The sequence below is a fragment of the Lissotriton helveticus genome, chromosome 3_1, assembly GCF_964261635.1.
Source record: "Lissotriton helveticus chromosome 3_1, aLisHel1.1, whole genome shotgun sequence".
Taxonomy (NCBI): domain Eukaryota; kingdom Metazoa; phylum Chordata; class Amphibia; order Caudata; family Salamandridae; genus Lissotriton; species Lissotriton helveticus.
The window spans coordinates 1,048,456,157-1,048,482,177 of NC_136061.1; the positions used below are offsets into that span (position 1 = coordinate 1,048,456,157).

General features: G+C 45.8%; 1 protein-coding gene across 1 annotated transcript in view; it reads right to left on the reverse strand.

Annotated features, from left to right (window-relative positions):
- Window positions 1-26,021, reverse strand: part of PPIG (peptidylprolyl isomerase G) — a 340,378-nt gene that overhangs the window by 279,170 nt on the left and 35,187 nt on the right. Inside the window, exons 2-3 of the mRNA XM_078681607.1 lie at window positions 12,909-12,988; window positions 12,718-12,792 (exon numbers count right to left, since the gene is read on the reverse strand). Of these exons, the coding sequence (XP_078537733.1) occupies window positions 12,718-12,792; window positions 12,909-12,969 (136 nt within the window). The 5' untranslated portion in view covers window positions 12,970-12,988. The remainder of the gene's footprint in view (window positions 1-12,717; window positions 12,793-12,908; window positions 12,989-26,021) is intronic.

Below are 26,021 nucleotides of genomic sequence, written 5' to 3' on the forward strand. Positions count from 1 at the left end.
TATTTTAAGTGTCAATGGGCTAGGCCTAGATTGCAACCTTGTACACAATAAGTAAAGCCCGACACAGTAAGTGTGAGAACCAAAGGATCTGTTTTCTGAAGTTCTAGGAAGAGGGCATGAATTTCTGCAGTGTAATCACCTAGTACTTTAATACTTTTTTTAACTCCTTAATATCACCGTTTTGGAAAACTCTTCCATTCTAGCACAACACACAGAGTTTTTAATTAGTGCCAACCGCAGGCTGCGCAGGTCTGTCGACATAAACCACATTCTTACACTCATGTATGACTGGTACCGGAGAAGTCTGTGAATCACCTTTTGATATATAAAAATTGTTGTGCTCTGAAAATAGGATTATACTCAAACGTCATATCATTCAAGGTTTTACTTGAGGCCCATTGCACCCAATGCATGTGTTATGCACTCCCATATAGGATGCTCTTTTTTAGTAGCATCCTTCAAAGTTGGTATAGGAGCAACTATAAAAAAAAAAAATATTTATCACAAGAGAAATGCTGCTTAAAATTGGCCAGCTACAGTTGTGAGAATTATTTTAGTCTGAGTGAAACATTCTTCTGCTGCTAGTTATAAATGTGCAATTGAAAGGTGTAGGAAGCTGGCTCTGTGCACACTATACCTCATTTTTGCATAGTATATACAGAGTCCAGTGGCACCCCAAAGGTAGGCAGAGGTAAAAGTAGATAGCACCTTACTCTCTATTTGTGGTAGTGTGGGCAAGCAGTCAGGCTTTATCAGAGGGTAGTGTTAAGCATTTGTTGTACACACTCGAGCAGCAAAGGATGTCACACACTCAAAGACTGAACTCAGAACAATTTGTTTGTATCAAAAATATTATGAAGTTATTTTATTTCTAGAACAAAGCCAAGCCTTGTGTAGGCAAGTGAAATAAATGTTTTGCAAAATCTTATGCAATGTTTTACAATTGAATGCAGGTTCAAATGCAGTTAATTGAATTACAGGTGAGTCAATATTTTGAAATTACTTTTCAGTTTCTTTACAGATTACTTTGTACGTTACTTTTTAATTACTTTTCTACTCAGTGCGATATGCCTAGATGTCACACTGAGACATTTCCTAGAGCACAGGTAAGTAAATCAGTTTTTGTACATTGGCAGTTCCAGTGTTTCATACAAACCAACTCCACACTCAGAAGAATTTTCAAGGAAAACAGTCAATGTATTCCTATAGAGAAAATGAAGTTAACAGTTTGCAGGTAAGTACTCGTAATGCCATTACTGCACTTACAATGTCTAAGAATTGGTCTAGCCACTGTAGGGGTACAGGGCTCATGCACCTGTACCCTTACCACTGGTATAGTGCACCACTGGTAAAGTGCAACCAGCTAGAAGGGTGGCTGACCTATGCCAGGGCAGTGGGTTGCAGGCATGGCACACAGGGATGTGTAAAACACACAAGATGATGGATGGAATGTTGCACAGTGGAAAAACATTCACCCACAGTCACAGATCTGGGTTTAATCCATCGTTATTCTGCTCACCAAGCCACCCCAGTTCAGGCATGGCCATATGCAAATCAGTATTGACCCTGTGCCTCATGGGAACAGTCCAGACCGAACTGCCAAGCCAGGTCTTCCCTGGACCGGAATCAAGCATCCTAGGACCGGTCTATGGCTATCAGCCGTCTTCAGGGATGTGTGCCATGGCAACTCTTCACTTTGCCATTGCAGGCTGCGTGTTTTGGTGCAGAACAGTGCGAGTGTGCAAAGGTGCAGGGCCTCTAGAGGTGGCACAATAGGTGCTACAGCCCTTAGAGGCTTTCCCTGGCCACAGTGCCCTTGATACCCATGGTACCTTTTACAAGGGACTGACATGTGGCCAGAGAGGTACCAATTTTGGGAAAGAACACAAGCCCTGGGAACCTGATTGGCAGGGACTCAGGACACATTAAGTCAAAGTGCATCAGTAGTCTCGCAAAAAGTGGGGATGTTACTGCAACAGCTTCCTACAAAAAGTTGGTGTTCCCATAAGGTACGCCACTGTCAATATGGCAGCAATGCGCCCTTTGCTCTATTGGAGTACGATTTGGGCAACCATGGAACTAGACTCCTACTGGAAAGGTCTGATGCAAGTCCTTTCTCTTTCTGGCTCTTGTAACATCCTCTGGATAAAATATGTGAGGATCACTCTGAGGGAGATTGGGCTATCCAGTTTAGAGGGTGCTTCTGGAGTAGCAGAGACTGTTTCTAAACTCCTTATCAAAATAGCCCATCTGCAGCACAGGCACTCCCTCTTCCATCTGCAGGAGAGTCGTGGCACCTTGACAGACGCCTTTCTTTTGGTTAAGGGTACCTACCAGACGGAGGATTTTCTGGATGAGATCAAGCCACCCTTAGCTAGGCGTCTTTACTTGCAGTTTCGCTATGGCACTTTCACTCTTAATGCTTTTACCACTAAGTGGCCGAGTGCCCCAAGGGAATAAGACAGACGTGCCACTGCCAATGAAACCATGGCGCATGTTATTTTTTTTTGCCCGACCTAAAAGTCCTGCAGGAGGCCCTGAATAATTCTGTTGTGTCGGAATTTGGGAACAAGGGAATGTAAGGGGGCCCTCACGATGCTGAGATTTGACACCAGCAAACCATTCGTTTTTGCACTTACTTGGTTTCTGATGGGAATTGGAAGAAAGAGGCTATTTATTTATTTATTTTGAGCATCTTATATAGCGCACAGATACCCCAACGGGGTGTCCCGGCGCTCCTGTGGGTGATGAGACTGAGTCTGATTCAGAGGGGACTAACAAAATAGATAGGTTTTTAGAGCTCTCCGGAAAGGGAGTTCCTCCTGGATGGTTCGGATGGACAAGGGTAGTTTGTTCCAGTGAGTGGCGGCAGTGACTTGGAATGTTTTTCCCCCAGAACGAACTTTTTTTAATCTGGGGGTGGTGAGGAGGTGTTTGGAGCTGGAACGTAGAAGTCTGGTGTTGCTGTAAGGACGGAGGCAAGAGGATAGGTACGCAGAGCCTTTGCCCTTGACTGCCCGGTGGGCGAGGGTGAGCGCCTTGAATTCTGCCCTTTTGTGGATGGGGAGCCAGTGGAGCTTTTTCCGATGGGGAGTGATATGTTCACGAAGGGGGAGGCCGCAAACCAGACGAACAGCAGCGTTCTGGACTGTCTGGAGACGGCGTTGGAGGCAAAGGGAGAATCCAAGGTACAGTCCGTTGGCGTAGTCCAAATGGGAGGTGACCAATGCCTGCACGATTGTTTTCCTGGTATGACTGGGAAGGTAATTGATTAATTTTTTTATCATTCTCATCTTGGAAAAGCAGGCCTCGGATACCCTCTGAATTTGTTTTTGGAAAGAGAGGTTGGTGTCCCAGATTACCCCAAGGTTTTTAACCGAGTCTTTAGGTGAGGGGGATGCGCTCAGTTCAAGGGGCCACCACAGATTGGAGTCCAGGGGAGCGGGCTGATGGAAAAATATGACCTCGGTTTTACCGGCGTTAAGTCGGAGGGAGTTGTTATCCATCCAACTTGCGACGTTTCGGAGGCAGTTTTTCAACGGGTCGAAGGTAGATTGGGATGGGGAGTCGAATGGAAACAGTAGCTGTATGTCGTCCGCGTAAGAGGTGGCCTTGATCCCAGATTTAGCAATGATCTCGGCTAGGGGGGAAAAATAAACATTAAACAGAAGGGGGCTGAATGAGGAGCCCTGAGGGACTCCCCACCTAAGCGGGCGACTGTCCGAGGTAAAAGAAGGTGTGAATACTGCCTGAGTCCGATTGGATAGAAAGGAGGCACACCATTCTAAGGCCTTGCCCTGGATGCAAATGTAAATGTAGTATACTTGTAAAGCGCACAGCTGCCCCAGCAACGGGGCGTCCCGGCGCTGTATAACTCTGGGGAACCCGTCCTGGCTTTCCCTGTGGGATGGTCCCTTGATGGGAGTCCCCAAGGTGGAGCCAGGCATCCCCGGAATTGGTGGGGCCGTTTTGGAGATTAGGCAAGCTAATGCCCAGAGTTGCCGAGTGGAACCCCTGATTATAGTAAGCACCGAAGCGAGAATTATCGAGTCCGCTTACCAAGGTCCACGACCCTGCCGCGTCGGGAATTGAACCCTGGTCCCGGGCTGACTTCTGCTCTCAGGCCTGCCGCCTCTAACCAGTGAGCCACACTACTTTTGCCTGCAGACGCTCAAGGAGGAGGGGGTGGGAGACGGTGTCGAATGCTGCCGATAAGTCAAGCAGCACCAACACCGCTCATGACCCCTCATCCAGCTTCCATCGGATGGCATCTGCCATCTCAATGAGGGCTGATTCGGTACTGTGACCGGGTCTGAATCCGTGTAGTGAATTATGAAAGGCATCGTGGCTCTCCAAAAAGCCTGCCAGCTGCCGTTGTACGAGTTTCTCAAGTACTTTGGCAGGAGCAGGGAGCAGGGAAATAGGTCGATAATTCGCTGGTTCGGATGGATCAGCATTCGCCTTTTTGAGTCTAGCGTGCTTCCAGGAGTCGGGGTAGATACCAGTCTGGAGGGAATCATTCCATATGTTATTTAAGATGGGGTTGAGCAAGGGGGCTAAGGATTTGTACTGTTTTGCTGGCCAGGGGTCCAAGGGGGAACCGGATTTGCATTTGAGTAGTTCTGCCAGTGATTGTTCCTGAGTAATCACCTCGAATTTGGAGAAGACATGGAGAGGGTTAGTGCTGGCTACGCAAGGTTCGAGACAGACCAGAATAGTTTTGCTGGAAAAGGAGTGTTGAATAGTGGCAATCTTGTCTTCAAAATAGTTGGAGAGGCGATCACAGAGGGTCTGGGATACTGGGGTTTGATGCTTAAGGGCCAGTGGGTCAGTGAAGGTTCTAAAGGTGTTAAAAATTTCTCTAGACGAACCCTGTGCCCGGGTGATTTTCTCCTCTAAATGGGTCCTTTTATGGTCTATGATTTCCTTCCTATATTCTTTAAGGGCAGATTTGTATTTGAGTTTACTGTCTGGAGAGTAGGATCGTCTCCAGCGTCTCTCTAGTTGTGGCTAAAAGTGTGTTTTAATGCTTTAGTTGTAAGTTGTATGAATTGATTACTCCTGGTCTGTTTTTTTGGAACTAAATGCCTCTGGTTTGCACTTGGTCTACTGCCCATTTCATGTATGTGATCTCAATTATTTATTTTATTATTGCGAGTGATATTTCTCACTCAATATACTGTATGAGCTGTTTTTAATGGTCTTATCCTAATGTATCATTTTTATTATATTTTTATTTTTTATGTGCTTTTATGGCTTGTATGCCTAAATAAAGATATATAAATCGTAAAATCGATATAAATGTGACTGTAGGCTATGAAGTTTGACTCTCTCTCATTCAATAAAACATATGCAGCATGCTGTGCTTGAAATAACCCTAATAACTAGATTTTTCAGGCAGTCAGTTGTTAGCAAATATTTTGTCTCAAACTTATCTGCTTGTAGCAAACGTTGATAGTCAAATGTGCATTTGTCCAATTCCTTTCAGAAAAGGTGGACAGCAATAAATTATATAAAGGCCTCACCTGCTCTGATTTATGTGACATAGAAGTCCTCCCAAACATCAAATGCCCCAAAAGGTTTTATTATTTTCTTAATGTTTTTGATATTGCAAAGTAGCTCCTTTTTGTAGGAAATCTGGTTCTAGTCCTTTGCATTCAATAAACTACACGAAGTAAGGCAATCTTTGATTTACAGGAATGTATTTTACATCTATGTCCGGCTAAAACAGTAACTTTTCTGTCTGTCCTTTAAGTGTTTGCCCAAGTCATTATCAGTGAAAACGACTATCAAGGTATGACAAAAAATTGGAGTCGCCCTAGAGAAGCTCCATTATTGCAGCAAAAATACCTGGACTGTTTTTACCCCCTTGTGTTAATCTTATATATGCACACTGAATATATGCCAAATATGAAAACATTCAAGTAATGAGATTGATTTGCTGCGTTTCCATTAAAGAAACCATTAGCGAGGTCCACATTTCTAGACAAAATTTAACATTGGTCCAGTACTGCGAGTGTTTTGCCCTGCATGTGTCCCTGGATGTAAATTCAAATGTCTCTAGTCCAGAACCCAACAGCAGGAATTGTCTGGCTTAAGCACCAGGAAAAGAGGAGTGTTCGTGGTTGAATAAGAAGGTACTATCACTGCAATTAGAATAATTTAAAGCGGTACTTCATCTCTGGTTTCAATGGTCATTGAGTCTGCACCTGCAGCTCACTCTGAAGAGGAATTATGTCCGGCACAGAATCTTCATCCTGCCCTTTCATTGCTATACAAAACAGCAGTCTGTTTCAGAGACAACATGCTTGCTTACGTGGTCTCTAGATCCTCAGGCACTAGGGAACAAAACTCATCCAATATTACTTTCTCTGCAGAAGGCCAATCATCCTCAACTAAGATAATATCAAACATCTGAGAAATGAGACCAAAAATGATACTTTTAAATTGTGCGATAGATCATCCTCAATTTGGATGTATGTATGTATTCATCAGTATGTGTGTGGCTAGATGCTCTGTGAGAATCTGGTGAAATACTGTTACTTCTGCAGTGTTGTCCAGAAGTACTGTTGCATGCGTCCCATTCCCCAAAAAGATTCCTTTTTGGAGGCACGTCTTCTTTTTAGCTAGCTTGATACTCTTTTCCTTTTATAATGCGCTTTTAAATCTAAACAGCTCTCTTCCTTTTTCACACCATGTGTGGAATCATAAGGCTGCCTTATCGCAGCTTTTACATCTGTTCTACGATCCTCCGTTTGGGTGCTCCTTTCATCTGCAGAGTAATTTTCTGAGCACCTTCCAGAGCAGAACTTTTATTAGCAATTTAATACCGTTGGGGCTCTCTTCTTGTATTACAGTCCTTCAAATTATTATCACCCCACTAAACTACTGGTTTGGTGGAGATCATTTATTTACATTAGAAGTTGTTTTTCTTTCTGTGCCCCCATGTCTGAATCTTCAGCTTGAATGGTGGGTTTCGATGGGAGAGTACCTATGCATTTCAACCAATCGAGATATATATTCACAAAATCTAGACAAATCCCAATCCCGCCCAGGAAGCAGTAATGTGGCGAGACGCTGGCATAAGGCCAACAATGCCGCTTCCTCACAAATGCTTCTGAGAGCTACCAAAGAGATTTCTTCAGTTACCCATCAATTCGATACCACAAAACATCACATGGTCCATGTTCACTTTGAACTGTTCCTAGAACATCTGGTAGTACCGCAATAGAGGGTGTGCCATCCTTAATTGTATATATGCTACCAATATATACTTTCCTGGGTACCACATTCTTCAGGTAAGAACCATTTCAAAGAGAAGGCGCATACCCCATATTTTAGGTTTGTCCTGGGGCATAGAATGAGGATTGACTGATTAGTTTCAGAAGCAATCCAGACTGAGATTTTATCTCGCTTTCTGGCCACTTTGCCATTACAGCACTTATAGTCTGCAAACTTATTATCTGTGTCGAATGTCCATGTGCAACTACTTGAGCACTAACATTCGTCCCTACCATCTGTAATACGTATTGTTTCAGCTAATTAACAGCGGCTAATTCTTGCAATAACTGCATTCAAATTTTGATGGTCTGGGTGCATTGTGTATCCCACTAACAATGGCCAAGTCCTGGAAAACTTCATGGACCCACTCGAACCAATTACATTTGATGTGATAACTTCCCACTGACCCATAATGCATGTTCTAATTAATGTATGGTTATTTTCTGACTTTAATACGCTATATATAGTAGAGGAGGGTGTATTGATTGATTGATTGAATGGCTTCATGTCCAGTACCAGCCTCAGCTGGTGCAATCTGCTCAGGAGTAAAATATTTCAATAGAATAAACTGGACTCGCGGTGACTACCAGAACGGGGTCACCTCCGGTAAAAAGAAATCCTCATTAATGGACACTTACCATTATTTACCTGTTCAATAACAGACCCAGAGTGAGATTTAAAAGTACAAACAAATTATACTGTCATAAGTCTGTCCACTGTTTTATTTGCCCTTCATGTTTGTTTTCCTTCTTGTTTCGGTTCCCTGAACTTTAACTTGCATACTGAATACATTTTATTTTGTTCTACTGCTTTTTGCCCCATGCTTCCAGTTTTTCTCAGGATGCTTCCAACCAGGATTTCATCATTCTAGATACTGGTTTCTTCCACATTGGCTTAGGTTCATTGTGGCCCGCCATTCTAAAGCCGGTAAAAACCACCTATGTTATTGCATTGCTTCGGACTGCAAACCTTACAAATAGCCTGTTCACATTCACAGTAAACGCTTTACATTATCCTGTAAGAACACTGCTCCAAGTCCCCTGAACATTGAGAGGCATACACCAGACGAGACAGTGTCACTCCTGCGGTCTCTTTTCTCTCATTCGTTCCCCCTTCCATCACGATTTTGGTTCTGCTATATGTGTTTACTCACATACGGACAATACTAAATGCTGAGAATTGGGGCAAACTGACATCAGATTCTGTAATTCGAGCCCTGCAAATCCTGACACTTCTGCATGAGTTCTGACTCCAATTTGCTGCAGGTTATGGCAGAGCTATTACACAACATTCAGGAGGGCTTGGAGGGCTTAGAGGCCCCTTGCAATTAACAAGTATATTTACTTAATTATTTGAACCAAGTATCTCCTCATATGTGAATCCAAGCTGTCTGTAGTCATCACCGCCGGGTCTACTAAGATAGCGTCACCTGATAAATTCACAGAAGACCCACATTTTTTTAGTCCTTTCTGACTCAGTGCAATCTGCATTTTTTTTAGCATGACCTAACCAGTTTTCTTTTAATACTGCTACAGTTCTTTTATTTTATCGGACTTGTTCAAGGAGGTTCTCATTTGGGCAACACCCTTAATCTTCAACAAAAGTACTTGGCTCCAACAACATGCAACCTTTCTAGAACAAGTTAAAGGGGAATTTGATTGGCAACAGATTACTCAAGCAGCCCACATTCGCTTCTTAACTTCATAATATAAAAATGTTTTTGTCTACATTATTCAATTCACACAATAAAACACCTTTAAATGAGCATGTACTAACGAGGCTTCAGCTGATGTACTTTAGCACGGATTAAGAAAGGAGCTTTAAGATGCCCTTTAGCTGGTGGCCAACAGACCCACTATCTAAAAAGAAATAAATATAGTTAGTACTACAGACTGATCATCAGCAAAAGGAATGGTGTGCAGAAAGATGCAGGAACTTGCGTCAATAGATTTCAACAATGCAGACTCACATCATGCAAGTAACGTCTTCAGAAGAGGCCATGCAAATTGGGCATGTACGCACGCAAGTCTATGTCCCGAGATCGGAGAATAAAGAACAGCTTATAAATTTACTACGGAAAAGCAGGACATAATACTCTCAGATTAAGGGAAGCAAGATCTCTTGACCTTAATTAACAGACCAAGGTCAGGCAATTCAGGGTTACAGGTCGGTCGAAAGTAGAGCACACTTATTAAAAGTCACTGTTCCTACTGGCCCCCTTGATGGTTGGACTTTTTTAGAATTGGGGGGGGGGGGGGGGGGAGCAGCTTGCTTTATGGACATTCAAGTTGCGGAATTACATAATATCCCTTGAAGATGAAAGAGTAAACCCCAAGGAGGCGGGAGTGACCAACAACTCTGGGCAGCATCTCTCGGGCCATAGGCCTGGTGGGCCTGGACTCAGTGAAAGTCGGTGGCTTTGGAGCACCCCTGACACCAACTCGGTCCCCAAGAGAGGCATGGGCCTGGCCTAAGGGCCAAGCACCGCCAAAGAGGGAGGCCAAGGACAGGCAAAGAGGTGCTGGGCCCGTTCATACACAAGTGATTAAAGGGAGCAGGGCCCGGGTAAAAGGGAAGAGTGGAGACAGGCGGTGCTGGGGGGAGGGGGACATTCTGCAGTTAAGGCACGTGAGGCAGTACGCCTCTATCCCACGGTAGCCCCCCACACCCCAGGAGATGCGTCACCTGGACCCCCCTGTAGAGTAGTACTAGCTCAGGGCGTTTCGGCCCTGCCCTGGATACACTCAAGCTTTTGGACCTGCAGCATCTTGTGAACCAGGGCCAGATGTTGGATTAAGCGGCTCGGAGGTGAAGGTTTGCTAGGCCCCTAGCACCACGTGTGATGCATATCAGGCCGGACATTCTCGCTTTTGCTGCCCAGCCCCCGAGGCCAGAGACAGCTTCTCCCCCCCCCCCCCCCTTCCAAAACGACTCACAGGCTCCTGCTCCACAGGAGTATGGTGACAGCCAGAGTTTTAAAAAGACTGCACATTAAAAAACAAGCTCACTAAGACCCTTGCTCAGGACCGCCTGGGCCTCTCGACAGCTTCTTTACCCCTGGAGGGTGAGGACAGTGGGGAGATTCCCATTACTAGCTCTTACCTCAAGTCCCTATTCACGTCGCTTAAGGAAGATCTGCAGTCGATTAAAGGAGACTTTGCTAGGGATCTGCAAGGGATCAGGAAAGAGATCTCAACATAGGAGATAGAGTGGAAACGTTGGAATCAATTGAGACCACCAGAGAAGAAGAGCTAGAGCAACTCCGGCAAGTGATAATATGCCTCTCAGACAGGCAGACAGCTCTCCAGGCGCATGCAGAGGACCTTGAGAACAGGTCGAGGCACAACATCATACGGATCAGGAAAGCCCCAACATCTGCCGAGGTAGGGAACATAGAGGAATACGTCAATGCCCTCTACGCCCAGATCCTAGGCGACACACCAGAGTCAGACATTTGCCTGGACAGAGTCTATCGGGTTGGGATTCCTAGAGATCTGAACATGCCGCCCCCTGATATCCTGGCCTGTGTGCATTGTTTTCCTCTGAAGGAACGCATTCTTTGGGCCGTTAGGGGCCACGATCCAACGTCTTTCGTGGCCACCCACTACAGCAGGAGCAAGACCTCTCGGCGATCACACTGCAGAAGAGAAGGAAGTTTTGCCCTGTGACTACATTCCTTAGAGAACAGAACATCTCGTATAACTGGGGCCATCCCTTCCGCTTGATCTTCACATGGGAAGGCAAAACTCGCCAACTGAGATCTTTCAGCGCAACCTGTGCCCCAGATCGAGCTGCCAGAGGTATCAACAGGGTGGCACGGCCGGAAGAAAGGCCAGGCCCGGCCGCTGGGAGTGACAGAGACGGAAGCAGAGGGCCACCAAAGCCTGATCCAGCAGAGATGGCGCAGGAGAGAAAGGCGGTCCTGCAAAGCTTGGTGGGCAATCGAGTGCCCAGGGGAGCTGACTAACACGCACAGTTCGCCTTGACCACTGATGGGGCACACATCAGGTGCTTACTGGGGCTGGGGGGAAGGGGAGGGGAGGGGAGGGGAGAGGGGGGACTTTTTGTTTGTATAATATGTTGCTTTCTATAGAAATGTAAAGATAGTCATATCTATCAATAAATAAATATTGCTAGTATTCTGCTTCAATGCATTTTCATCTATGTATTTTTTTCTAAAGTGGCAAAAAAACACCATACAGAAAATAAGCACTGGCAAAGCAAATAGGTTTTGCCTTGACAAGCTGGACTGGTAGTTTAGGCTCTGCTGTTCATATTTAATTATTTATTTTATTTATGAAGGTTTTATATAGCGCGAACAAGATCCTTGCGGATATCAGAGCGGTTTACACATAGCTGGGATAAGAAAAAACAAGCGAGTGATTAATAAATGATTTTGTGCACAGAGGAGCTGAGGGTTATCAATGGAGAGCAAAGTAAGATAAGGTAAACAGTACATAGTAGAACAGTCCAGACATGTAGTAGAAGGACAGATGAAGAGTCTCCGGAGTTCCATGGCATATGTTCAGGTGAATTTAGCCATGAGGATCGATTTTACTTCTTTTTTGAAAGATGCAGTGGAGGGGATAAGTCTAGTTTCTGGAGGGAGGGCATTCCAGATTCTGGGTGCCATTCCTGAGAAGGAGCGTTTATACGTTTTTTCCTTCTGGAATCTTTGTGGTTTCAGAAGAAGATTTTGTGTGCTTCTTGTTGCTCTTGAACCACCTGAAATTGTCAGTTTCTGAGTGAGGTAGCTGGGCGAGTTGTGGTGTATGGCCTTGTGTGTCATGCAGGCGATTTTCAGATGGATTCTAGCTTCGTAAGGCAGCCAGTTCAGGGATTTTAAGTCAGGAGAAATGTGCAAGCGCTTTTTTGATCCGGTGACGAGTCTCGCTGCGGCGTTCAAAGAGGCTCTTAGTGGTGCGGTTGTTGATATGGGGAGACCACAGAGGGCGACACTTCCATAGTCTATCCGGGGAATGACTAGGGCTTGTACTGCGGTTTGGAAGTCCTTGGCTGGGAGGAAGGGTTTAAGCTTCCTCAAAGTATTGATTTGGAAGTTAGCTCCTTTAGCTTCCTTGCTGATATGATGTTGCATATTGAGATTGGCGTCAAGGGTTACACCTAAAGATTTTGCTGAGTCCACGATGGTAGGTTGGATATTGAGGACCTAGGCTGATTTGCATATAAGTATTTCCTTTCTGGAGTATCACAGTGATCCACGTTCTTTTTTTATCAGGGTTGGAGTCCTAGGAACAAGGTGTGGTAGGGTTTTGAATTTATCGGTGGAAATAGCATATATTTTCATTGGCCTCGACACGGAGAATACAAAAGGTGTATACCAATTATAGCTGAAACCAAACAGAGAACCTCTGGTCTATGACAGAAGACACAAAAATAAATACAGAAACTCATACTGAAAGAGCATTAACAAACCTGTGCAAAGGCAGCGGAAGTTTTCACAAGTTTTGGGGCACACATCCGAAAACAATTCAAATACCACTCGACCAGCTGAAAGGGAGAAACACATTGGTTATTTATGATTTTTCTTTATTTTTTTAAATCAGTTTGATAACTATGTAATTGTGAAATAAGCAAGTGTGCCATAACAAGGACATTATCCTTACCAGGAACATTGTTGATGCCAATGTCAAAAAAGCAGCGAGGACGCTGAACTTTAACACCCATGGTTCAGTGCTGGAAACAGCTGCAGGAAAAACAAACCTTGATAAGCATTAAAAAGCCAATCACTGTTTCACAAGAGCACGTGTTAAACAACGTGGGTGGTTTACAGCATTTATACATTTGTACTGACAGACTGATGACACTGATAACGCACACTGCCGGAAATCAGGTCTCTTAAACCAAAGGTTTTTATGTCACCACATCAGGGACCTTCCACTACAAGACACCACATCTATACGGTTAGTAGGCATCCTAATTAACAACTACATTGACTAGACATGTATACTGACCCTAACCCTCGCTGTTCGTGAACACCAACCCTGACCATAACCATGGTGTGATAAAGCAAACAGCTGAAAACACTTTTCTGGGCAGTACCCTGCCAGCTACCCTAGATCAGAGACATCCTGCATTGAATTGGAGCCAAACGCCCAAACCTGGTGAGATGTAATGCTCACGTCTATCATGGATAATTGAAGGAGAAGTCTGAAGAAGCAGAGAATTTAGATTTCTGCTAAAAATAAAAGCCCAGAACAAACATGCTGCCTGCATTAAAATGGTGGTCAGGAGATAAAGGGGCAGAGTCCCTCGGGCAGCTGAGCTAGCTAATGGCGGGGTGCAGCGGCAAAGTAACGAGGAAGGCCCGTGAATAGGGAATGTTCTTGTGGAGCTGTTGCAGAAGACCCCATTGGAGTGTTGCAGCCATGGGAGGTCTGTAGCCACGTAAGCCATCTCCAACCAGAAACTGAGGTTGCTGATGGAATGGGAACATGACCTAAAGTGCCTAAGGAACCTGAACCAACGGTGTGGTACAGGAAGCAACTAGTGGCATAGGGATAAAATTGGGAAAGGGCAGTGATCGGAGCTGGAGCAAGAACTGGGCCCTGCAAGGTGAATGAGCTCAAGCTGAATGTTTGTTTGTTGCCCCCGGCCTAAAATGCTAATGAAAACGAAGTGCTGATAACCTTCCCATCTCTAAAGTGCACAGCAGGCACTCTGCGGTTGGCATTTAAACAGTTGTGGCCCAGTTATTGCTAGCAATAAAAATAAGATACCTGTGTGGGGAATCAGGACCCCAAGTAGGTTTGCGCCAATCAAAACAACCATAACCTAGCTGCTGAAGCCAGACTATTAACCACTGTGTAGGCACATACCTTTGACACCACCACAGAAACTGGGCAAAGCAAAAACTGCAAAGTCCCAGGGCCCACCACAAGAAAGCCAGTAACACACTGAAGGCCATCAGAGGGGAGTGAACTAGACAATTTAACAAAGGATAATGTGGTTGTGAATGTGGGGCTACTGCAATATGACCAGCGAAAACTGGCAAAGATAGGATAATGAGGAACAGCTACAATAACTGCAACCATAAACTAAAGAGGTGTGCGAACAGGTGTGGGATCTCACAGAAAGGATCCAGTTCTTGGAGGGCTGAGGACTTAAAAGTTAGGTCCGGAAAAACATGGCGAGAATGCCTGTCCGAAGAGATGGCAAGTCATAGTAACAAACCTGTAGAAACAATTTCAACAAAGTTTGGCACCACAGGGACTTTCCATCTTCTACACAGTGGAAAGAGTAAACAGGGTGAGAGCACACACACCCCACCACTCCCCGAAGCTTGCAGCACCCCCAAGACTAGCTGTGGTGAGACATTTAAATAAGGACAGAGGTATAGTCTTGCAGAGAGAGCAAGGAAAGAGGGCCTGTTTAAAAATTAAAAACACCAGACTAATTATTTTATTTGGCTAGATGTCAGCGGTGCAGCACCAACAGACTACCTTTTCAGAAGTCAACTGTAAACAGCAGGATATGGTGGTAAAATATGTACTTTTGATACCAGCATGCTTCAATAAATATACTGACCAATGATTTGAAACAGTTTTTGAGGATCCCAAGGATCCTTGGGAATGGGCAAAGACAAAAGTCACGCTTGGCGGGGGGGGGGGGGGGGGTGGCAGGGTGAACTGAACTACCCATGGCAACAAAGTCACCAACATAAACCCTGAAGGTGATAGAGACCAGGACATAACAGAGGCATATTGCTTCCCAGGAAACGATACAAGAGGTGGAGATGTTAGCAACAGCAGACACAAAAAACAACAGGAGATCAACTGAGATGCACCCTGACAAAGACTCCGCTTCCACTGACTCAGGATCTGAAGTGAACAGTATGATAAAAAGTGATTATGAATCACCCAAAGTCAAACCACTCATTAAAATTAGAAATACGTGAATCCAAATCCGCGCCCAAATCTGGGCAGCTGTCTTTAAGATGGTCTTCAAGAGTTGAAGATGTAATTTTACTCCAGTTTCTGCCAAATTCCCTAGGGGTGGAAGAGGGTCTGTCATGGCGAGAAATAAGGAAGGAGAATGGAATTAAAAAATGATCTGACCATGTGACTGGAATTGGATCATCAATTCTCATGCCCGTGAGATTGGAACAAATTAGGTCCAGTGTATGTCCGGCTCTGTGGGTAGGATGGGCCACTAGCTGGGACATGTCACAGGCAGAAAGAGTAGATAGAAGATTCGAGCTCATAGAGCAGGTAGGATCTTCTACATGTAGGTTGCAGTCTCCAAGGACAGTGTAATTAGCATAGCGGGTACTGGCTAGAGTGATGTAATCCAACAAGGCCAGAAGATGAGTAGGGCTGGAATTAGGTGGGCGGTACAGCAGCAGGCCCGCAAATGAGACAGATGCTGAGAGATTGATACAGAACGGGAGCCCCTCTATACTGTCAATAGAGTCAAAATAGAGGGAGTTAATGGTCCACTTATTTTTATAAATAATTGCCACTCCTCCTCCTCTTCTCCCACTGTGATGATTTGCACAAATAATACTAAAACCTTCCGGGATCGCCAGGGTGATAGCGGGGTTACTCTCCTCGTTCAGCCATGTTTCAGTTAGAAACAAAAAGTCCCAATTATTATCTATAAGAGAATGCTGAATATCGAGAGAATGCTTGACCAATGACCTACAGTTTATAAGGGCACCCTTAATAGGTATAGTCAGGGTAGGGCCTCGTGCAAGAGGCAAGAGGTCCCGAGGATTCATAAATGAGAACCCACAGGTTATATGCGTTCCTCGGGGAGTGGCAAGATCAGCCCGCCTATGAGAGCAGGCCACAGGGGGAAGGGCGAGGATTTCCCTCCGGGAGTAAGTGTGTCTGGTCTGGCTGGTGCAACGGACAGCATACCTGGCCCCGGCCGCGTTATGGTCGCGGATGGGCGCAGACGGGCTTCCCTTTGGCTTCTCTTCGGCGCTGTGCGCCGAGTGGATGGGACCATTTTATGCTGAGGAGGGCAGGGGAGGTAAACAACTAGACCTCCACCCCCAGCCTACGTCCAATATGGCCGCTGTGCTTCCCTCTTCAGCGTCTAGTCGGCTGAGGTGAGCGTCAAATTATAAAGGCAGGCAATGCTAAAAGCGATTAAAAATAATGTGCAAAGTGGCGAGCAGAATTTTTAAAAAACGGGTTCCTACGTCGCCGGCTAACCGACTCAGAGACCAGTTTCTTGATAAAGTGCAAAGTAGCAAGTAATATTTTAAAAGCCGGTTCCTATGTCTCCGGCTTTCCGCCTCAGAGACCAATTACACAAAACAATCTGCGCGCGAGCACCAGAGCGCCTCTTTTATGCTGAGGAGGGCGGGGGAGGTAAACAACTAGACCTCCAGGGGAGAAAATGTGAGAAAATGTTTTACTTCTTATTCAATTCCATCATTAGAACTTTCAGTGAATTCATGAGCCCTAAATATATCAAATGTAAGGGCAGGATCACAGAACATTTTTTCAACATGCAATGAAGCAAAAAACATTTTATTAAAACATTTATATAGCACTTAATACCCCAATGTGGGGAGCTGAAGTGGATGCCTACTTGGGTAGCATTCTACAACATGTAGGGTGTATGGTTGGCAGTGTGTTGTCTTTGTTTTGATTCTGTTTGGGAAGTATTTCCACGTTCTGCGTGTCGACCACAGAGAAGAGCTTAGCAGTGTGATGAATCAAGAGGCGAGAGAAAGAGAGGCGCACAGCTTAAGATTTACAGTAAAATGGCAGCTTTTAGCAGCTCTGCAGGTTCCTCTATGGTATTTCTTGTGATCATAGTCCACTTAGAGGAGTACTTTCACTAGGTTGCTTATTCAGAGATACTTTGTTTAAGGTTTATGGTCCTGAGCAGGCATGGGTTGTAGGGAGAAATGGTGAAGAGATTTTGGTAATATCATCTTGTATCCAACTGTTATTGTGAACTGTTAAAAGTAGTTGAAGTATGTAACCTGTTGGGGCCTGCAGTGGTGGATTAAATGAAAGTCCTTCATTGGCAAGCAGCCTTTGGTTATTCCATGGCTGTTCAGCTGGTGATGAGTGGTTTAATGCTGTGAACTGTTACACTACTGGGCGATGTCAAGCAAAAGAAGGGAATTATTATGCAACCTGTATTAACTAAAATCGCCTGCCCAAAAGCTGAGTGCATGGTATTCTATGAAGTAGATTACATTAATAGGAGTGGGCATGGTCTATTCATGCACATGGTTGGGTGTTAATAGGTGAGCAACAAAGGATTTACTGATAGGTGTGATTCTTGAAATGAGGTGTGGATATTTTGCAGAAATACAATAATAAGGATTAAAGCAAAAGCGCAGGTGAATTAGAGTAAGCTGCGCTCATAGAGAGAAGGCATGCATAGGATAGAAATTAAGCAGAAGGTCATTTGAAAGAAAAGTCCAGGCAGTAAGTTGAAGTTTAACGGCAATGTCAATTTTCCTGTGTATACAAATGAGTTTTGTTTTTTTAAGATTGCATGCAATCTTGGAATTCAAAAACCGTAAAATTAAACAATATTATTAGCATGCGAGATGGTGCAATATTAGGTACTTTTGATAAGCAGTAGAATCAGAAAAAAATATATTCCCTGAAAAGCTAGAGCTAAACCACTACTTTGGCAAAAACAGTTGATCTAACCAATGGCTGGAAGCATAATGCAATAGCTGGCTGCATATGTAGGGAAATGTTGAAACCGTTTAAACTGTGGTCACGTGCAAAAGTAACCTTATGAACATAGATAGCTAGGTGAGAAAATATGTGGGGTAAATGCAGACATCGCTAAGGAGATTCAGCACATGCTGGAGTGGATGTCTTCTGATGGTCATCCTTATAGTTTGATTCAGAGTATTAATTACAAAAGAGTAGTCGTATCCATTTGGCATGTTCACAAGATGTGAGTAAGAAAAGGTTCCCGAGCAGTATAAATGTATTGTCTGTACTCCTGTGGCTGGAGGGTAGAGACCAAGACAACGAAGTGAGTAGGAAGTAGGGTTCATTTTAGCCATTCTGTTAAGTTTGTTTGCAAGGTGCTGCTAAATAGTTTCTTCCTGAGGACTGCTGTGTTGGTACATTGCAAGTGCAAGGATTGGGTCTGCACATTCTGTTGAAGCTTAGGAAGTTTCTAAGCCTGGTCTGCCTTTTGTCTATCCCTAAACTGCTGCTTCAGAAATGTTAATTGCAGTCAGATACAGAGATGTCACACTTCACTGTGCCTATAATGTTACTGCTGTTCCATCCTGTTGCTGGAGACCACACATTTTTTTTGTATGAAACAGAAACACAAGCACGAAAGAACACAAAATTGGTGGCAATAAACAGTTCAGGAAAGACCAAAACGTAATATTTAGCAGGTTAACCATCAGTGGTACCTGAAGGAATTCAAGAGACTTACACTTGCTGTAGTTGAGGTGAAGAGTGCCGTTTCATTAGTTTTTGTATGTTTGGGGGTGGCAGAGCCTAGGCAAAGATGAGGCCAAGCCTTCACAGCAGCGTTTCATTAATGTGAATAATAGCCTATGCTTGCGATCTTCTCAGGTGGCAGAAGGGATACTCCTTTGAGTATAAAGAAATTGGGACCGAGGCCTGTGATTAGAGTTTCGAGCACAGTGGAAGACACAGTGAGGTAAGGATGGAGAGTGGAGAAAGGAAGGAGGGATGGATAGAGGGATGGATAGAGGGAAAGGGAGAGGGAGAGAGGGAGGGGGTAGGGTGTAAGAGAGACAGGACTAAAAAGAGGGAGTGAGCATACATGGAGGCAGAGAAAGGAGGGACGGGAGGAATGAGGATAAAAGACAGAAAGACAGATTTCAAAAGAAGGGGCAGCCAGGCTGTAGAAAGAATGGGGCATCAGTTAGTGTAAGAAACTTCGGAAGGCAGTTGGCGAGAAGGAGACAAAATAAGCAATGACGTGGGCGACCGATGGTTTGTCATTCACCACTTGCTTTTTCCTCTACTGCTCAAGTTGATCGCCTTCACCACGTTCCAGAATTACCTTATGGCTAAACGACTGCTTCACATGTCCCAGTGCAATGCTTCCTCATAAGAAACCTCTCTACCAGCAGAGGTCCTCACTCACCTGGCGACCAGGGGCACTGCCTCTCTGCAGTTGAGCAGAGAGCCCTCGTCACTGCTGACCTCCCCCAGTCCATGTAGCACCTGGTTATTCACAGCATGGCCCTCACTCGTGCATCTCCTCACCCCAGGCTGCTGGCTTCTAATGATTGTAGGTATCGAGTGCCCAAGATTCCAATGCTGGCACCTTATTGACCACAATGCAACTGTGGGTACCATAAGCACGACTCTGGCCTCGGAGGGTGCCTCCGCCCAAGCAAGCCAAACTGATACAGTATCCGTATCACACTAAACTTGGAAAGACAACAGGTCCAGGCACCAAAGAAGACAAAGCTTTGTGATGTCCTCCTATGGTTAACCAAGAATTACTGTATACAGGTCTATAGGAATGTGAACTGTATCTAGGCATGTAGGAAGCCAGAACTAAATTATCTATGGTTAATGACAGGGTTTCTAATTTCAGTGAGCTGGTGGCCTCAGAATACCATTGTCACCTTCTATTACCGCATACATATATGCATACAATAAATACTAGCCAGATCCATGTCTACAAGTGAAATTAAGCCAATAAATGCACATAAGTGTGCAATACAGTTACAAATAGGCATTTGCTTTCCATAGTGCCTTTGCAAATCTCGTAGGAGACTGACTAAAGCTACTCATTTCCTTCCCCCTCTGTCCCACCGCTTGCCTGCTTTTTTCCCTTATGACCAACAAACTCACCAACCCTCCCAGCCCCTGTTCTGCCCTTCCAGCTACTGCTTCTACCGTCACCATGCCGATGAAGCCATGAGCTCCACAGGCCTTTGTGATGTCACTGCTCCACCTCAAAGCAGGCAGGTGGCTAACACTTTTCCATTCCTTCAAATGCCATGCTCGGATCTCCCAAAGACTGATACTTTTAGGCAGACATGCATGACTTGGAACCCACTATGCCAGCGAATACGAGAGAGGATCTTGAAAGCTTTCCACAGAAGAATAGCTTCTAGGCTCAAACAGCAAGTGAGAAGTGTGCTTGTTAATTCAAAGGATTACCCACTGGGTAGAATTGGAATTACAAGCAACTCTTTCCTGTTCCATGAAAGCTATTCCATGAAAGCTGTTTCACTGATATTCATAAGCAATCAAGATAATAGTACATGCACAGCCATTAAGGGAGATGAAAACACCATAACGCAAACTAAGGCTAATCAAAAAAGCTTTAGCAACTTTAAGGACAAGAGATCTGAAAAGGGTGGCTTGAACCACTTGAGCGTTAGCGATAGGTAACAGTTTGCCAATGTGTGGTGTGGGGCGATGAAAATGAAAATTTGGTCTCCTCTCCCCTTATCCTATAGGAGGCACATAAGCCAGTCATCAGGGGACAGGCAATCTCCCTCATCGCGGGCCATAACGCAGACAAGACAAAAGTAGCAGAAGCTTTGGAACAAGAGGTACGCCAGTTAGAAACAGTACACTCCAGGATCCCCCTGAGCTCAACACGGCTCGACTGAACACGAAAAAGCAAGAGTATAAAGAACACATGTGGGAGGGGGCTAAAGCCAAGTTAGCATCCACCCGACACAAAATATATACGAAGTAGGGGATAAAGCAGACAAACTTCTTGATTGGCTAGACAGACGGGAACGGGCTGATAGGTAGGTGGCCAGGATCCAACTCGACACTGGAGAGATCACCACAGACTCGCAACAGATAGTGACCGCATTCGCAAAGCAGTACGAAAGGGTCTTTACCCCTATAGCCACAGCGACCCCAAGGGAAGCCACAGAATTTCTCAGAGATATGCGTATCGCTACACTTGCAGAGGACGAAACCCAATCCTTAGAGACAGATTTCACATCGGAAGAAATAGCAGTAGCCATAGGAAGCATACAGTCTGGGAAAGCCTGGGTCCCAATGGCATCCTCATTGAACTATATAAAAAAACAGTGACAAAATTAATGCTGCACCTACTGAACATGTACGAGGCCACCCTGGAGGAGGGAGAGCTCCCGAGAGACCAGCGCATGGCAACAATAGTGGCCATCCGCAAGCCGGGTAAGCCGGCCTACGAATGCACATCTTATCGTCCCATATCATTGCTCAACGCAGAGGCCAAAATTCTGGCCAAAGCATTGGCTAGCAGGTTGACCCCTGACCTCACTAAATTAGTATATCCAGACGAATCTGGATTCATGCCAGGTGGAAACACAACGCTCTATCTATGACACCTGCACGGTGTGCTGGGCCGTAGACATACTATCCAGGAAGATGCCGTCATCCTATCTCTCGACACGCATATGGCCTTCGACATGGACGAATTGCCATTTCTTTTTGCCGTCCTTGAACGTATGGGGTTTGGGCCCAAATTTCCATCGTGGATACGCTTAATAAACACAAAACCACTGGCGCAAGTGGTGGTAAAAGGTAGAATCTCTGACGCATTTCCCCTGGGACATGGAACACGACAGGGATGCCTACTGTCCCCACTACTCTTTGCCCTCATACTTGAACCACTGGCGGCCTGGATAAGGAGAGATCCTATTATCTGAGGACTCCGGGGGACAGAGGAATGGGAGCACCGGATAGCCCTATTTGCTGACGACGTTCTGCTATGTTTGGCATCCCCGAGGCATTCGTTAAGCAGACTAATGAACATCTGTGAAACGTACAGGAGGTACTTCAGATATACAATCAACTGGAATAAGTCCATCCTGTATGTGTTAAGTAGTCCCCCGCCAGTCATGCCTGGGGGCTGTGAGATGAGAGGGGCAGGAAATGGCTTTAGATACCTTGGGATTTACATTACAGGAAACCCTGAAGGGTTTCGGAATAAAAACCTCCAAGAGCCCCTGAAACGACTGCGTCAAGATACCAAGCATTGGCAGTCCCTCCCATTGACTCTACTAGGTAGAGCTGCACCTTTTAAAATTATGGCATTGCCCAGATTTCACTATGCTATGCAAAATACCCCATTCCCTGTTCTGCCATCGTACTTCAGGGCGATAGAAGCAGAAGTATGCAGCCTCCTATGGGATGGAAAGCCAGCACGGATGGCTAGGAATAAGCTGATCAGGGGATGGTATGATGGTGGCATAGCACTCCCGAACATACAGATATATTACCCACCAGATCATCGTACTTAACCAGTGGCTTCACTATCTAAAGACAGAACCCACTTTCCGCATGGATAGGCACGCTCCGGGGGAGGGAGGGGTCATGAGGGCACTCTACAAGAAGACCGGCAGGACAGACCTCCTGGGACCCACCGCACACACAGTCCAAATATGGTACACAGTCCGTACGAAACTGGGCTGGTATAACACGATGAAACAATTAACCCCACTGAGAGACCATACAATTAGGTAGACTGAGCAGCTGCAAAGGGTTCAAGCAATGGGGGTTAATTGGCAACTCAAGGGTGGGTGACCTATGGATCAAGGGGAAAGTTATTACATTTGCGCAACTACAGGACAAATATGATATGGCACCTGCAGAATTGTTTGGCTACCTTTGAATTAGGCATGCACTCATGGCCATCGTCCCACCAGACACTACCCTCCCTGAGGCTTCTCCACTGGAGGACAGGTTACTTACGGAACGTATCGATAAATGAGCCATATCGTTCGTTTACTTTATTTCGGCCACAGTGGGCCATAAAAGTTCATAAAATACATACATACATCAATTAAAATAATAAATACAACTTCCTTAAAATACATAGAATAAACAGGTTTACAAATAGAAATACAGTACGTAAGACCTAATTAAACATAGAATTCTGAATCGAACATTCACATTAGGTTAAAAGGGAGAACTCTTTCTAAACACTGGCTGCATTAATCAATTTCCTGCGTCTATGCCACATAGCAATCAGAAAACTTGAGACGGCAAAGACAATAGGAGGGTGCGTATCATACTTTAACACTCTAAGTGCTTGTGCGCACTGTCGGAAACCTAGATTTCTGCAAATTGCAATCACCCAGTGCTTACGTGCAACCCGATACGCTGGGCAGAAGAAGAAAACATGTATTTCATTTTCCAGGTGGAATTCACAGGCAGGGCACTCCTTACTCTTGTTTCCATCCCATTTACTGGTGAGCACTCTAAGTGGAAGAGTACCCAATCTCAATTGCATATACCATTTCCTAGCTAATGCAGGATGTATGTATGTAATTCTTCCTTTTTATATTCTACTTTACCTTGGAGGAACTCAGTGGTCAACCTGCCCCCCTCAGAACTCGCGTGAAGGGATGCTAGGTTGGAGTTCCTGTAGTGGCGGACCAAATCAGCTTTAGTTAGCTCCGGGCAAACTACATCCGGGTTTTCCCAGAGCTCCGGTAGACCTATCCTACAACTGATTGACTTTATATGGGTCAGCCACCGAATATTCTTACTTTTCAGTAGATCCCAAATCTCCCTAAATTCATTTTTGTAACAATAGAGTTCCGGCACAGACCACAATCTTTTCCAATACGTTAGAGGGCGTAATGTCATAACCTCCTCAATAGGGAGTAGCCCTAGATCCATACGTATTGGTACTAGAGGGGTGCTCACAGGAAGACCCAATATGTTCCTCAGAAAAGAGTGTTCTACTTTGACTAAATTCGGTGATTTCTGGTGACCCCAAAGTTCGGCCCCATAAAGTGCTGCTGGTCTAGCCTGTACATTAATGATTTCAATAACTGGAGCCGCCGGCTTGAACTTAGACTCTCTGTGCATCTTCTGGATCCCCCCCACCACTTTTGTTAACTTGAGCGCTGCTTTTTGCCAGCTGCGAATCCCACTCCAGGTGTTCTCCCAGAGTAATACCCAGATATTCAAAGGTCTTTACTCTCACCAGTGGGGTTCCACCCAGAATGGGGTTCGGGCGCGTCTGCCTTGGGGGGTTGAAGATCATAGACTTAGTTTTATCTAGGTTTATCTCCAATCCCCTATATACACAGAAGTCGGCAAAGCCATCCAGGGTACGGTGGATGCCCGTTGAAGTCTTGGACAACAACAAAGTGTCGTCCGCGAACATCAGAGCAGGCACCCGTCCAGTAATTAACCTCGGGCATCTATATTAATGGCTCCAAGAAGATGGGCAACTAGACCATTTATGTAGAGGCAAGGCAAGGTAGGTGCCAGCACACACCCCTGGTGCACCGCTTGATTCACCGGGAATCGGGCTGACCGTTCGCCATGCTTCCCGCACCTTACTTGAGCATAGGTGCTACTATGGAGCCTTATTAAAACATTAAGAAGATACCCGGGTCGCGCGATTCCAAGATGGACGCGTGAGCTAAGAGCTCCCGGGACCCCTTCCACCTCCGGCGACTATCCTGTCATCTATCCTGATTCTGACGACGGATGTTTTTCATTGACGCCCTGCTGATGCCAGCGCTCTTTTCGTGACTTGTTTTGGCCGTCGTACGCTGGACTTACTGCGACCTGAACTTTGAGGCCTACCACGTATGCCAACCGGGGGCTCGAGTCCCCGAGGTACCCAGGTGGCAATCGAACAACAACGGCTGGTGGGCCACGCCCTCTGCCCTTGGTGTGCTTTCGGTTTCGTTTCTGCTCCTTGTGCCAGCCCACTTCCCGATTGGAGTTCTTACTCTGCAACTGCTGGCCTGGTCTTGTGCTGTGCCCTTATCCACTCGCAACTCGGCGCCTGCCACGACGGAGGCTGTTTTGTCCGAGTTTCGCAATTCCAGTTGGAGTTTCTCCCCGGTCATGACGGGCAGGACAGTGGTCGAGAGACGCGGCGCAAGAGGTTCGTCCCGAGGGGGGGCCACCCAATCTCAGACCATTGATCGCTTTACTCGACCCAAGGGCTCCCCGGGCGGATCGAGTGGTGCCCTGGAGGAAGCTGGGGACGGTGCTCCTGATGACGAGGAGCCTACTCTGAAAGACGTGATGGGCGCCATTGCGAGTATTCAATCCAGCATGGGCCAGCAGTATGAAACCCTGGCTGCTAAAATAGACACAGTGGCGGTTGATGTTTCCCTTATCAGAGCGGACCTTGGGAAAACTAACGAGCGTGTCAAATCTCTTGATCTTAAGACCGCTAGTCTGACCACGGATGTATCGGACCTCCAGACCACGGTCCGTAATCTCCGGACCACTTGTGACCTATTTGCCAATCGGTTGGAGGATTTTGAGGGCCGGGCCAGGCGCAACAACGTCCGCATCGTTGGTGTCCCGGAGAATTCTGCCGATATGCCTGTTGATATCCTGGTAGAGGACCTTGTGTTGAAGCATCTGGCGGCGAAGGGCCTAAGTAAATTTTTTGCGGTCGAAAGGGCCCATCGTGTTCCGGGAGGCAAGCCGAAGCTGGGTGCCGCTCCACGGCCTATTATAGCTAGACTATTTAACTTTCGCGATAGAGACGCTATCCTGCAGGCATCGCGAACCACTGGGCCCATTAAATTTGAGAACGCTTCCATAAGTTTCTATCCAGACTTCACGCAAGCTGTCCAGAAACAGAGGATGGGCTTTACGGGCGTGAAGAGGCGCCTCAGGGACCTGGGACTGAAGTATGCCATGCTTTTCCCGGCCCGCCTGAGGATCGAACATGCTGAGCGTGCCTTTTTCTTCGATCGCCCTGAGGTGGTGAGTGACTGGTTGGACACTTTACCGAAGCGTACCGATGGCCCGGAAGACTCGAGAGGGGCCGAGGGAGGAGTGGAGGAC